At 43.9% G+C, this 15,733-nt stretch overlaps 1 protein-coding gene across 1 annotated transcript in view; it reads left to right on the plus strand.

Moving 5' to 3' along the window:
• Window positions 1-7,594, plus strand: part of NCEH1 (neutral cholesterol ester hydrolase 1) — a 56,228-nt gene extending 48,634 nt beyond the window's left edge. The window contains exons 4-5 of the mRNA XM_080929316.1: window positions 1,955-2,126; window positions 3,948-7,594. Of these exons, the coding sequence (XP_080785442.1) occupies window positions 1,955-2,126; window positions 3,948-4,565 (790 nt within the window). The 3' untranslated portion in view covers window positions 4,566-7,594. The remainder of the gene's footprint in view (window positions 1-1,954; window positions 2,127-3,947) is intronic.
• Window positions 7,595-15,733: the final 8,139 nt, after the last annotated feature.

Consider the following 15,733-nt stretch of genomic DNA (forward strand, 5'->3'; position numbering starts at 1 on the left):
TTTCATTTTATTACAAGGCTTCACTAAGTGTCCCAGGCTAGACTTGAACTCACAGTGTGTAAACCAGCAGAACTCTCAAATTCAGGGTTCTGCCTTCATTTCTTAAGAGACTGAGATTACAGCCCAGGGCACTCTTTGAATGGCCAACTCAGCCCCAGAAGCAAGTGGGATTACAATCAAACTTCCCGGTTAAGGCTCCAAGGATAAGTCAAGTTAAGCAAAGGGGGAGGGTGGGAACGTGTGAGAGCCAGGCTCAACTGTTGACACACATGGAAAGGACCTTGAGTGTGGGTCCTTGCCAAGGTCAGGGGTCTGACACTTTTTACAGAATAAGACAGCAGAGACCTCTGGTGTTGCAAAGTGTGCCTTAGGAGGAGCCCCCAGAGGCTCTGCATGAGGCTGTGTGCTAACTTAGTTTCCTTGCTGTAGTTAAAAAGACATTTTACTAATGTCCCAGTATGCAAGGGCATCCCTTGGGTTTAATGGCCCCTGGCATAGGCCTCTTCAGCAGACAGCTTTATTGTAGTTACCGAATGGAGTGTGGTAAATTGAGGCCAGTGAATTGGCTGATGCTGTCGGTTAGCTTTTAACCCAGAGCCTCCAAGAGTGGTAGATAGACTTTCTGAAATAACCCCCGCAGAGTTCAGGGTGGAGCCACTGTATCCTAATGCGGAGCGCCTGCACACGCTTGAGTCTTGAGACAGCGGACAGTGTGGTGTCTGAAAAGCTGTTTCTTTGAGATAGGATCTTGCTATGTGACCCAGGCTGGCCTCAGCCTGTAGAGGGCACAGGGGTCCTTGTGCTCCTGGGTAAGCACTGGGGGACCCAGGAATGTTAAGCACACAGGTTGTCTCGTCAAAGAAAGGGATGAATGACCCATTTTCCTCCCAGGAGGCTGAGAATGGATGTGGTTAATAGCCTGGTGACCTTAGAGCTCCCTCTATGATCAGGACCACAGCAGATCTCCTCCCAGACCCTTAAGATGCCGCATGTAGTCACTCTGTAGAACCCAGTCTTTATGGAAGAGGCCACGTGTATTTACGACGAGTTTTGATGTAGTCAAGCCTTAAGCTTTGTTGGGTGCATGGGGTGGAGGTCACTATCACTGGGAAACTCTTTCCAAATTGTGCTGTACTTACCTGAAATAAGTTGCCCAGTGTCAGACTCGTGAAGTTTGAACGCACACCAGCCACTGAGTTGTCTTGAATGATACTTCCTTCTCGCCTCACACAGGTGGACACTCTGCTGACCTTTGTGGTCACAGAGACTCCCCTCCCCTGCCACCGAATGGAACCCCAGTCCTCCTGGCTCAGCCTCCCCTGGGGGTATCGGTGTTCACCCACCATGGTTGGGATTCTAGTTTGCTTTCCTGTTGCTGGGATAAAACATGACCCAAAGCAACATGGCCAAATAAGAAAAGGCTTAGTGGTTGTGTGCATCCTGGTTCACGTCCGCATTGAGGGGAGGCTGGAGAAAGATCTGGGCAGGAAGTGAAGCAGAAGTCATAGAACATCACTGCCCATTGTCTTGCTCCTTCTGGATGGTGCTCGACCTGTTCCCATAACAACCCCGGACATGTGCCCAGAGGGTACCACTCACAGTGTGCTGTCCCCTCTCACCTGCTTCAGTAAGCATGGAAATGCCCCGCAGAGCAGCTCACAGGCCTGTCTGCTGAAGACAGATCCCCAGTTGAGACTCCCTCAGCTAACACGGGGCCATGGCCAGTTAAGAGCTGACTGTAACTAGGAGAACCAGCTTGAACATTTTAAAGAACATTGTCTGTACTAAGTCAACCACCTCAGCCTACACTACAAGGAAACAAGTGGTTTGGTTTTATATATTTATTTTAATTTCTTGTCTATTTCTGGCTTTTGCATTTTTTCTCTCTCTACATGTCCAGTGGCCGTGAAAACGTGGTGATGTCCTAAAATGAACATAACTTTTGTCTTCACAGATACAGGCTGGTCCCACAGGTTTATTTTCCTGAGCAAATTTATGATGTCATCCGTGCCACTAAATACTTCCTGCAGCCAGAAGTCTTAGACAAGTACAAGGTCGACCCCGGAAGAGTTGGCATTTCTGGAGACAGTGCTGGTGGGAATTTGGCTGCCGCTCTCGGACAGCAGGTACCAACAGCGCTGCCCCAGGGTTCTTACAATAGGAGGGGTGGGATGAGCATGCCCAACTGACACCATGTGACTGTCCCCGAACCTTTCTCACAGGGAAGTCTGCACTGAAACGTTTCAGAAAATGCTAATGTTCCTCAGGAAGGTGTGTGGACATGAAGGAACCCCACCGGCCTAATACTGTTTGACTTGGACAGTGGAATATTTTGGCTTAAATTTCAGTTCGTATGGCTATTTTTTTTAGAGTTTTAAGAGAAAGTACTAAGCCATTTTCTAAAGTTGTATTTATTATTATTGTTATTTTTATTTGGTTGCTTTGGTTTTTTTTGTTTTTTCTTTGTTTTGTTTATTTGAAGTAGGGTATCATGTAGCCCTGGTTAGTCTCAAATTTTTTTTAAAGATTTATTATATATATGTATATATGTGTGTATATATATATGTGTGTGTGTGTGTGTGTGTGTGTGTGTGTGTGTGTGTGTGTGTACTGTAGCTGTCTTTAAACACACCAGATCCCTTTACAGATGGTTGTGAGCTACCATGTGGTTCCTAGGATTTGAACTCAGAACCTCTGAAAGAGCAGTCAGTGCTCTTAACCACTGAGCCATCTCTCCAGCCCTTAAGTTTTTTTTCTGTAACTTAGATGACCTTTTATTTCTGGTCCTCCTGCCTCTACCTCTCAAGGCTTAAGATCATGAGCCTGTACTACCATACAACCAGATTTTATTTCTTCATCTTTTTCTTTTTTAATTTTTGTCTTGAGACAAGGTCTTATGGTGTAGCTCAGGCTAACCTAAAACCTCTGATCCTATTGGCTTAGCCATCTAGAGTCCTGGGGTTGAAGGTGCATACCGTCATGCCTGGCTCATAGGTCTTAAAGACAGAATTTCGGCTTCAATTTGGTGAGCTGTAAGTCCATGGCTAAATCCCTTTTTGTTCTGTGAGCCTTGGAAATGTGTAGATAATGTCATCCAACTTTCAGTTACAAGAATGCAAGGAGACCACATGCAGAGGGTTGTTACTACATCTTACCAGTGTCTGTGAAACACACCACCTTCTTTATAGATGCAGCCTCCCACAGGTAAAATTTTAAATGCTGGAATTACAATACACCCTGTGGAGTCCCAGGTAAGCTGAGCTCGCTGGCATTTTTCCCCCTGCTACTTTAAGCTCACTCTGGGCATGCGCTCACTTCTTGCCTGTCCCATCATAGGAGTTAAGGTCCCAGCTTGTCACTGAGAGTCCCACCATCCCTGCATTAATGGTTCCTGCCCTGGGCTGGAGAGATGGCTTAGCAGTTTAGAGCTCTGACTGTGCTCTTCTAGAGGTCCTGAGTTCAATTCCCAGCAACCACATGGTGGCTCACAATCATCTGTAATGGGATCTGATGCCCTCTTCTGGTGTGTCTGAAAACAGCTAGAGTGTACTCATATACATTAAATAAATAATATCTTTTCCTATTCCAGCCACTGCCATTTGACACAAGGAGTAAAAAATTAGATGTGTCCCACACTTTACTAATAGGTAACATACAACTAAGTGTGTGACTACAAAGAGACAAAGACAAGGAGTGTTATTCGGGGGTCGGAAACATCAGAGGTCACATAATAGTGAACTCATTTGAATCTAGGAGTCACAAACAGTGACTTATTAATGATAATAAAATGGTTATTAATTAATAATAACATGGTTATTTCTTAGGGATTATCCAGTAGCTTGGTGTGCTTTAATTTTGGGGGCACTCGGGGGGATCGTGTTCATTTATTTAAAGCATTCTGTAGAAGGACCCATACAAAATGAAATAATATGTTTCTTCTATTCTAGTTTACCTACGTTGCCAGCCTGAAGAATAAGCTCAAATTACAGGCTTTAATTTACCCGGTCCTGCAGGCTTTGGACTTCAACACACCCTCCTATCAGCAGAGCATGAACACTCCCATCCTGCCGCGCCACGTCATGGTTAGGTACTGGGTGGATTACTTCAAGGGCAACTATGACTTTGTAGAGGCAATGATTGTGAACAATCACACTTCACTCGCTGTAGAAAGGGCCGCAGCCCTCAGGGCCCGTCTCGACTGGACATCCCTGTTGCCCTCCTCCATCAAAAAGAACTACAAGCCTGTCATACAGACCACGGGTGACGCCAGGATCGTCCAGGAGATCCCTCAGCTGCTGGACGCTACAGCTTCTCCGCTCGTTGCCGAGCAGGAAGTGCTTCAGGCTCTCCCGAAGACCTACATCCTCACATGCGAACACGACGTCCTGCGGGATGACGGGATCATGTATGCCAAGCGCCTGGAGAGTGCGGGGGTGAATGTGACCTTGGACCACTTTGAGGACGGCTTCCATGGTTGCATGATTTTCACCAGCTGGCCGACCAACTTCTCCGTGGGAATCCGGACTCGGAACAGTTACATCAAATGGCTGGATCAAAACCTGTGAAGCGGGCAAGTCCTCAGACGCACGAAGCTCTTGACCTCCGTTTGCTTTGGGAAAACCTGCGCTTTTTGATTATCTGCACCTTTCCCCGCATCAGTACTGAGATCTGTACCCTACAGACCTTGTAATAATCTGCAAAGTGACTCTGACTAACGCAGTTAAAATCCATCTGAACTTGGTTTCCCAAATGAGTCGGGTTTTGCTGTCCTTTTCTGAAGCCCGAGTGCTATGCTAGGAATGGCCCGAAGTTTGAGGAGCTAGAAACAGCCGTAGGTCCTGACTCTATTGTGTTCTTTCTGAGGAACAAAGACAGCGGCAACAGCACAGCCCTGTTCTTCAGTTTGCTCAGGTTGATGGGGGCTGCAGAGCAGAGTCCCGTGGACCCTCTGAGGCCAGCCCCTGGCACTGCATGTCCTCGCCTTCCCAGGACAGCGGTGTTTCCTGTGGGAGTTGTGACAGAATTTCTAGCAAGACAGATTTCTTTTCAAAAGCTTTTCTGCCTCAGGAGTATTAATTTTCTGAGCTAGATGCTGTAATTTCAGCGAAGCTAAAAGAATACTTGAAAGTTACTTTCTCCTGCTATTCTAAGAAAACGTGGGGCTCCATATACTGGGTATTTCCTTAGAAAAATCATTTGGGAGCAAACTTATTTTAACTGTAGAGTAAATTTCATATTATGAAATAAGTAAAGGTAGAAAAAAATAACAGCTCGTTGTTACTTAAGAATATTTCTGGCATAAATTACTAAAAGTGGTGTGTATATATTTGGGATATTAAGGAAATAAATTATGTTTAATAATAACTTAAAATTATGAGACACGCCGGTAGAAGATTTTGTCCATTTTTGGCAGAAGACCTAGTGCATTGAAAACTCAACCTTTTCAGTCGTTGAGTGAAAATGGGACTATTTTGGTATAGCAGGTGTTTCTTTAAGTTATTTAATGTTCATATATATAGCTAAACAGGGTTTTTCTGAAAAGCGTTATTTAAAAATTTAAGATAAAAGGTATTTTAAAAAGAAACCCACCATAAAGTTATATCCACATGTAAATTTGTGAGGAGATAGATAATAATAGCAGTATTACATGTAAGGATCAAATACTTTGATATTTATCTACATACATTAAATTAAAATAATTAGAAACTTTCTACCTAGTAAGTCATGTTGTACTTGCTGCTGGTTGGCTATCCTTAATCTAAAAATTTGAGTCAGGTCTTATGATCCGAGTAGAAAATTCCAGTGAACATTCATTTTGTATATGAAATTATTAAACCCACCCTGTGAAGCTACCCTCAGGCTGTGTAGATCAGATGTATAAAAAGCACAAAAGAATGTCTCAATTAGATTTGGGTTCCACTCTCAAACATATTTTATTATGTATACACAAATATTCCAATGTCTAGAAAAAGTAAAACCCTGGGTACTCTGGTCCCCGGCTCTTCAGTGAGGGATAGCCAGCCTGTAATTTAACAGCTTAGGTAAGACTCACCTGCACATCTCTGCCCAGGATGGCCAGGGGAGCCTTCAGGGGAATCCTTGGGGTGAAGACGATGGTAGCACTGTCCGGTCCTCTTAGCTCTCCTTCCATGGCTGTCTTGACATTCTAACTGCCAACCCTTACCTTCACAGAAGGTCTTCACTGCCAGGGTGGGCATCTTGGGCACATTAAGGGATTCCAGATTAGGTAAGAGTTAGCACCCTGCCATTCTCCCTGTCACCCCAGCTTCTGCTGATAATCCGCACTACATTGAGGGATTGTGTAGAGAACACTCAGTCACATCCGATCTGGTTCGCCATGAAGAGAGCAGGACCTTTCCACTCCAGAAGGGTGTGTGTTTCTGGTTTCCAGCAACAAGATAACAAGTGAAAATTTGCACACCGACTTTTCGTTGAACGGAAAAGCTACTAGCATATCTATGTACAAAACAAATGTTACGTGTGTGTGTGTGTGTGTGTGTGTGTGTGTGTGTCTGTGTATCTATGTGCGTCCTGTGTGCATATGAAAATAACTGCACAGGCTACAACACTGGTCTCCCTTTTATCTAAAATCTGATCTTTGAGGCCTCTTCCAATATTAGTCTTTTCTAAGGTCATTTTTAGTAGGTCATAATTCGGTATACACTAACCTGCTCATCTCTGAAGACTTACTTGCTTATTTTTTAAAAAATTGGCCACATAGCATTAATGCCTCCACAGGGTCACTGTTGTTCACATTTAGGATATAAATGGATGCCCATCTTCAGCTGAGGTTGTTGGGAGGGGGAATCACAGAATGTTTTTTAAAATTGATATTTTTATTCCTATCTGAGTGGCAGCCATCTTTTCAAGGTGCTGGGCCTGGAGCCCTGGGCCTTACATGCTTGGTGACTACTCCCAAACTGCACCCGAAGCTCCATTCCTGGTCTGTTCCACACCATTTAAGGGTGGGAACTATATTTTGACTTTATCTACCTCTGAGAAAGAGGAAAATGTAATTATTCACAGAGTCTCTCAAAAGTGGCATTTCTCTTCCCAAACTATGAGCCAAATTCTGCAGAAATCAGACGGTAAATGGCGGCAGATATCTGAAGAGGCCTCACAGATGCAAAGAGGACATAGCGGGCAAAGGGGCCACCCGCTGCATCTGAGAACATACTTGAGTTGTTCTTTGGGGTTTTATTCGTACAGGTATGCTATACTCTACAGCTTGAACTCTTCAGTCTAAGACGGCTTGGCTTTGCTTTCCCGTGTTATGAAAAGGTCACACTTTGGAATATTGAAGGAAAATCATGAAGAGCTGCAGAGTATTAGTGATGTTTTCACGTTCATTTGTGAGGACTCAAAGACTTGCAGAATGATGCTGAAGGGAATGTTTTGTGCATGACCTTTTAACCTTTGACTTTTGCCAACTCTCCACTGCAAGGGGGAAAGGCAGATTTTATGAAGAGTTTTAGGAAAAAATACATTTTATAGAATGAAAACCCAGTATGGTACTGGGGAAGTTTATTCATGCTTGCAATCTTATTTGGAAATAAAATGAGTCCATCTGGAAGCATGCCTCTGGCCCTTCCCTTGCCTGCACTGTCTGGTTCCAACTGGAACCACGGACCCCTTTCTTTCTTTAAATCCAGGTCACAGCCCAACTCTTCCTCCCCTAGATTAACTGTAATTTTGTCACAGACTGGTTCTGTGACCTTCCGGATGATACTGTTTTCCCCTGTCCAAGTGAAGCTTTCTGTGGACAGGCTATAGAGCCCCACGCCTGTCCTCAGTGCTGATGTTAAAAGAGTGTAAGCTTGAACCATCTCAGCCAGCGAAATGTCAGCAGTAAAATCAAGTTCTAAAGCTGTCCGTGTTTCCCCACTGTATTATGCTTAGTTCACATCTCAGTTCATGCATTGTCTCAGTCACTGTTCTGCTGTTGGGAAGAGCCATGACCAAAGCAGCTGTTACAAGACAAAGTAACTGGGGCTTGCTTACAGTCTCAGAGGTTTGGTCCGTTATCAGCGTGATACGTTCCATTCTCTGGCCCGCAAAGGCTTGTAGCCATATACTGTGAAAATGTATTCAGCCCCCCTTCACAAAGTCCCTGTAGCCTTTCAGTCTCAACACTGTTTCAAAGCCCAGTCTTCTGAACTCGTGGCAGTCTCTAAGTGAACCCTCTGTAAAATAAAAATTAAAAAACGGATCACATGCTTCCAACATATGGCACAGGCTATACAACACCATCCCAAAAGCAAACTGAGGGAATACTGGACCAAAGCAGGACCGCAAACCAGCTGAGCAATCTCCAGATGCTGTATTCATGTCTGATGTCAACGCATTCTTCAGATCGACAGCTCCTTTCAGCCTTGTTGAAAACAGCACACTTGTTTTCATCTCTCTTGGGCTGGTTCCACACCTTGTTAACAACTTTCCTAAGCAGATATCCTATGGATGTGGGATCTCCATCATCTTGGGGTTTCCAGTAAAATCCAGGCTTTACCTTCATACTTAACACATGGCCTCTCTAGGCCTCCATGCAGAGATACCCCTGTCATATCTCTGGCCTCAGCAGCTTTCCTTGGGAGGAGAGGGAGATTCCATAGCCTCTGTGACGGGTTTTGTATGTGCTTGTCCCTGGGAGTGGCACTATTTGGAGGTGTAGTCTTGTTGAAGTAGGTGTGTTGCTGTGGGTATGGGCTTTAAGACCCTACTCCTAGCTGCCTGGAAGTTAGTCAGTATTCTGCTAGCAGCCTTCAGATGAAGATGTAGAACTCTTAGCTCCTCCTGAACCATGCCTGCCTGGATGCTGCCATGCTTTCACTTTGATGATGATAGACTTAACCTCTGAACCTGTAAGCCAGCCCCAATTAAATGTTGTCCTAAAAGACTTGCCTTGGGCATGGTGACTGTTCACAGCAATAAAACTATAACTAAGATAACCTCTTTCTTCTATTTTTGACACTAAAGCTGGAACCACATGGCCAAAGTTGCCAAATTCTGCTGCTTGCTGGAATTGGACTTGACCCCCTTGTTCAATCCATTGGCATCAGTTTTCTTCCCTGATGTTACCATTTTCTCTAATCCATTTAGGATTAGTCTTTAAACCATTTTTTCCTCCTCTGTCCACTTCTTTATACTTTTTGGTACTCCTTTCCTCAAACTATACATTTTTTATTTCTAATTGTCCAGCTTGCTCCTTTTCATTAGAGATCTGTATAAGAGTGGCCACTAATACAACACAATCAATACTAGAGTATCTTGAAATCTCCTCTGCCAGTGCTATTGATTGAAAAACTCTCTAATGTAGCCTCAGGTAGATTTGGGGAGGGGGACAAGGGTAAAAAGCCATGTTCTTCCCAAAATATCAGAAGAATAATTCTCTAAACAATTTACTAATATTTTTTCCCTCTGACACCTCTTGATCTGGACGGCCATAATATCTACATTTCTCTGAGCGCCACTGTTTTCCACACTCCTTTTAGGATGGCCCATTGAAAGTGTTCAACTGCCTGTCTAGTCCAAAGTCCCAAAGTTCATATTTCTAGAATAAACTTCATGGTCAGGCATGGCTCAGCAACACCCCACTTCTGGTACTAACTTCTGTTTCAGTCACTGTTCTGTTGCTCTGAAGAGACACCGTAACCAAGGCAACTGTCACAAGATAAAGTAATTGGGTGCCTTCTTGCAGATTCATTATCATCACATTGGGGAGCATGGCTGGAGGCACACAGTAGCTGAGAGCTATATTCTGATCCATAAGTGGGGAGACAGACAGACAGAGACATACAGACTGACTGGGCTTGACATGGGCTTTTGAAATATCCAAACCTATCCCTAGAGACACACCTTCCTCTAATAAAATACACCTCTTAATCCTTTATATAGTGCCACTTCCTGGCTTATAGAAGCCATTCTTACTCAATCCACAACACATACAGAAATTTAGAAATCTTTATCTCTGGACTGATTTGTCTATATTAGTATCTGTGGTGGCTTGAATAGGAATGGCCCCATACACTCTTATGTGTTTGAACTCTTGTTCTATAGTGTGGCCTTGTTAGAGTAAGTGTGGTGGGAGTATGTCATTACAGGATGGGCCTTGAGGTCTCAGAATCTCAAGCTGGTTCTCTGCCTGATGCCTGCAGATCCAGATGTAGAACTCTCCGTTTTCTCCAGCACCACACCTGCCTGCCTGCTTGCCTGCTGCCATCTTCCCGCCATGATGATATATTGTGTTGAGCATGGCAGCACACATTTTTAATCCCAGCAGAATTAATTTCTTATTAGGCATTTATATACCCCAGGCTGTTCTCAAACTCACTGTGTAGCTGAGCATCAGGTGCAATGTGGTTTCGAAACAACTAATGCTGTTCCTTGGCAGCTGAGGGTCACTCTGACTACTGATCCCCCTGTCTCTGCTGGGATTACAGCGGTGTTCCATTATACCCACGATGTTTTCATTGTTAAGATTACAATCCCTGGGACCTCCTACTCCTCCTCTTCCTCCTTCTCCCCCTCTTCCTTCTTCTTCTCCTCCTCTTTTGAGACTCTTGTTCTTTTGAGACAGATTTTCATATCCTAATCTGGCCGCAAACTCCTTGCAAAGCTGAACATCAGGTTAAGTTTGGGATTCTCCCGCTCCACCTCCAGTGTTGGGATTACAGGTGTGTGCCAGGGTTACGTAGCTTCCTGGGTGCTGGGCATGTGCTCAGCAAAGTTGAATCCGGCCCCTCTCTCCATTTTTCTTGTGTAAGCCAGGGTTTTACTTTGTGTCCCATACTAACTCAAATGCACTATGCCATAGCTCAGGCTAACCTGGAACTCCCCATCAGCCTCCTGCCTGAGACTCCTAGGTGTTGCTGTTTAGGTATGTTCTATTATTCTTGGTTTGTGGGACTTTTTTTTTGCAGATTTTCCTTTCTACCCAATGCTTTAAATCTTATTTTGTGAGAACAAAACACTGAAGTCCACAATAGATGTATAAAGATTAAAAAATGAAAATAAAACTAAAAATGACTCCAGCAGGTGCCAGCAGAGGGCGCCCGTGAGAGTCGATGACGGTAACCCTCTCGCACACTGTTTTCCTTAAAACTGAAAAGAAAACATTTCCCAGTAGTTTTCTTTTATTTACAAAAGATGAACAAGAAGCCGTGTCATATTTTGTCACAGAATAAATTAAATTATGTATGGTTTTGCAGCAGAGGAAATTTTTTTTTTTTGAATCTTCCTGATGACCTGAAAGAAAATGAGTTTTCCAAACAAACGAACTGGGACTCATCCTGGTCCTTTGTTAAATCATGACTCATCCCTCTGCCCACCGAAGGGTTTCAGCTTTTAAAATTTTATATTATTTCCATGGTTTTATTCAAGGTAGATATATTTGCTATCCACTTGGAGGAAAAATGGCATTCTGTGATTTGAAGGATTATTCATTGTAGCAGGAGAGAACAGGACCTTTCTGGCTTCGTTGTGTTGTTGGAAGACCTATATACTGCGTTGTGCTTACTCCGATGAAGGAACCACCTCAGAAAATATCAAGTGAGATGGGGCCGTGTGGCCTCGGAACTCAAAACACCTCGTCGGTTCCAGCAAAGCTCAGCGGGCGTGTCTGTGAGATAGCCACATTAAAAAGCAAAACAGAGCAGGTATCGTATGTTCCCGGATTAAGGGGGAAACCTTGGACATTGGCTCACACGGAAAAGAAGACAAGGCAGGAACTGAATGTGAAGAGAAGGTCTTAGTTCCAGTTCTTCAGGCTAAAGTTCAGGCCTGGACCTTGCTGGGCAGGACACAGTGGCGGCGGTAACCATGGGGTGCTGTGAGCCACCGAGTGGGTACTGAAAACCATGCTGGGGTCCCGGAGCAGTGAGTCATTTCCACACCCCCACCCAAGCCAGGATTTCTGAATGTCACCCTGCATATGGGGGTCAGCCCGGCATCTAGTCAGGACACAGACTCCTGTTCAGAAGGTCGAAGTAGGCCGGAGATTCTCTTCTCTGGAAAGTCAAGCAGCATCAGCAGAGCAAGCAGTGAGCATCAGGGACTTGTATAGCACATTTTCACACATGTATACAACTGATGTTCAGGAGCGAGCGGCAAAAGATATGAAGCAATTTTCCCAGAGATTACCAGTGTGGAGAGAGTAGTAAATTGTTTCTTTTTATTTTTTTAAATAGAAAAGCAAATATACAACTCAGAATGGATTTGAGGCAAACTGTGTCACAGCAGACTTTCTCTGACTGTCTAAACAGAGTTTTAAACACAAACAACAATAGAAGAAAACGTTTCTGCTGTAAGACCAGTATGCCAAAAAATGGTGTAGGTCGGGGGTATGGCTCAGTGATCGAGCGCTTATCTAACATACAGAAAGCTTGAGTTTTTTGGGCCCCAGAACACCAGGGACCAAGTGTGATAGTGCACACCTCTAATCCAAGTGCTTGGGGTAGATAGGAGGATCAGAAGTTCAAGGTCATGCTGAGCCTTACAATGAGTTCAAGGCCAGCCTTGCGTACGTGAGATCTAGTCTCAGAAATAAATAGGCTAGTAGTCTATTTTTAGTTACTGTTTTTATCCATCTGAGCCAAGACAATGGACATAGATATTGCACTAAAATGACACTTATCATTTTTGCTACGTGCCATTGAATTGAAGAGCTAGTTTGCCTGTGTGAAATGGAACAGCATCTACCTGCCTTCAGTATCTGCCCCTCGAAAATACCAGGCACAAGATTTAGCCTCCAGACCCTACACACTCAATGTCCTCCTTCTAGACCAATCACAACACTTCTTTGCTTGGCTATGAACCAGAAAGTCTGACCAATGCAGATGACATGAGGGTCTCTGTTGACTCTGCGTCAGGAGGTGGGATGCATGGGCAGAAGAATGAAGTCAAGAGACCACACCCCTCTGCTTCCTCCAATGCTGGCCCAAGAAGGGACACTGCTGATGTCAAGAGTGAGAAACTAATTCTTTCCCTGCTTACCCGGCCCTGGATGAGAGCTCCCTGTGAATACTAAACCCAGCACTATACTGGCTCTGTGTGTGTGTGTGTGTGTGTGTGTGTGTGTGTGTGAGAGAGAGAGAGAGAGAGAGAGAGAGAGAGAGAGAGAGAGAGAGCTGTGTTGACACATGTTTATACAGTTTATGCTTAATAGTCATAGAGGTTTCAACTCTCAAATTTGTTTTCACTGAGCCTGTACAATTTGCCAGTCAGCATTGGGTTTCCTGACTCTGGCCCTCTTCCTAGGGGGGTGGCTCCCCAGGAGTTCCTGTCTATCAAGTTGTTATCCTCTGTACTTCCCTGGTTTTTTCTCCTACGTGATGGGGTGACGGGGTATTTTCCCTGTGTCTTTACTTCTTTAATGTATCTGAGAGGAATAGTTGAATTAAAAGATTTTAAATGTCTTCTCAGTGTGTGTGTGTGTGTGTGTGTGTGTGTGTGTGTGTGTGTGTGTTCTACTTGACCCGTCATTTAGGAAGAGCGAACCTCAATTGAGACAACTCAGATTGACTAGTAGGCAAGTGTGTGGTACATTGTTTTAACTTAATGTTAATATGGGAGGACCCAGGTCACTGTAGCGGTGCTGTCCCAGAACAGGAGATCCTGGCCCATATAAGGAAGCAGGCTGAGCGTGCTAGAGAGAACGAACCAGTGATCATCTTTCCTCCGGTTCTAGCCTGACTTCCCTCAGTGACAGGCTGTGATCTGTTGCTATTGCCAACTGGTCAGAATGTAGATCCCCTAGAAGACAAACCCCTGGGTATGCCACCCCTGGGTATGCCTGCGTGTCTTTTTAGATTCGGTTAGTTGAGTGGCAAGACCAACCTTGCATGAAGGCAGCAGAGTCTGACGGTCTGGCTCCACAACTGAAGACAAATGAAAGAGGAAGCAAGCACCAGCCCTTCATCTCTCTCTCTGCTCCCCGACCACCGATGCGGTGTGAGCAGATACCCTACGCATCGGCTGCCATGACTTCTCCAGCAGGCTGGACTGAACCCCCAAACTCTGAGCCACCGTAAGCCATCCTTCCTTAAGGTGATATTGCCAGTTAAGAATGAGAAGAACAGAGCTTGTTGAAAAACACAGAAACAGGAGACCTGGGACAAACGTGGGCTGGGAGCAAGGGAATGGTAGAGAAGCAGGAGATGAAGTTTACCACCAGGCAGTGTTCCCTATCCAAGACTTCCCTGGGGTTTGGCCCCATTATCCACATGGGTTCTACGATTCTGTTCCTAAGATTGAGACTGTAGACAGGTCAGAGTCAAGCTTGGATTATTTGTTCCAGTTCTGCTGAGTAGCAGTTGAATAACAAGATAATGTAATGAACAATGTTCTATCTGCCCTCACAGTCAACATTTGTTCTTTTTACTGGGCCCATAATAAATTTGTGTCCTAAACAGCACATGAAGTTCCATGTAGCCAAATTAAAGTGGCCTCTAAGCCCCAATGACACGCTTGCCTTTATTTATGTTATTCTAGTTCTGAAATTGGCATGACGTAATAGAGAAAAAATTGCTATAAACCAGAGGGAACATGGTTGCTGCTGATGGAGTGATGTGCCTTCCTTCCTTTTTGGCTTGGCTGCCATGGATGGTATATCAGAGACAAAAGGAGTTGTAGGAGATGTTAATTTCAAGGCATAGGATGGAGGAGCTTGTGAAATACCAATGTCACAAATTGTAGATGCATTTCAATGATATTAAAAGCCACTAGATACATATACTTACACTAGACTAATAGCATATTCACAATCCCAATATGCTGAATATAGAGGCAGGAGGGCCACAAGTTCAAGGCCACCTTCCACTGCAAATGACGTTCAAGCACAGCCAGACCCTGTCTCAATAACAAAAGCAAAATGGATCAAAATGACATAGAAGCAACTTTGAATCATTTTCTACTTATAAACCATTTTCTATGTTACCTGAAATTCTAAGTGCAAAACAATTTTAAAAAATACTGCATAAAATCTAAAGGAAAACACTAGCAATAAGAAACAGGGTATGGGCTGGAGAGATGGCTCAGTGGTTAAGAGCACTGACTGCTCTTCCAGAGGTCCTGAGTTCAAATCCCAGCAACCACATGGTGGCTTTCAACCTTCTGTGATGGGATCTGATGCCCCCTTCTGGTGTGTCTGAAGATAATTATATTGTACTTATATATAATAAATAATTCTTTAAAAAAAAGAAACGGGATATACTGAATGTTCATATTTGTGATGTAACAAATATTTCCTCCAATGATCTTTAATCTTTTGTCTTTATGAGTCAGGAAATTGATAAGTTAATTAGTTTACTCAAGAGCACATATGTTTCGACCTTGGCTCTTTAGAGAAATTGGAATATATCCTTTTTCTGTATAAATGTATTTTAATATATGTATATATTTATTTTTAATTTTTAATTTTTATTTATTGTATAGTTAAGGGTAAGCATATGGCACTTGTGTTTGGGTGTCCAGAGAAGCCAGAGGAGGGTATCAGATCACCTGGTGTCTTAGTTACAGTTTCTATTGCTATGAAGAGACACCATGACCATGGCAACTCTTATAAAAGAAAACTTTCTTCCATTCATTCATTCATCCATCCATCCATCCATCCATCCATCCATCCATCCATCCATTCATTCACTCACTTTACATCCCTATTGCAGACCCTCTCTTCCCAATCCTCCCTTATGTGGTCCCTGCCCCCATCCCCTTTCTTTCA

Source organism: Micromys minutus, assembly GCF_963924665.1.
Source record: "Micromys minutus genome assembly, chromosome: 15".
NCBI classification, from domain to species: Eukaryota; Metazoa; Chordata; class Mammalia; order Rodentia; family Muridae; genus Micromys; species Micromys minutus.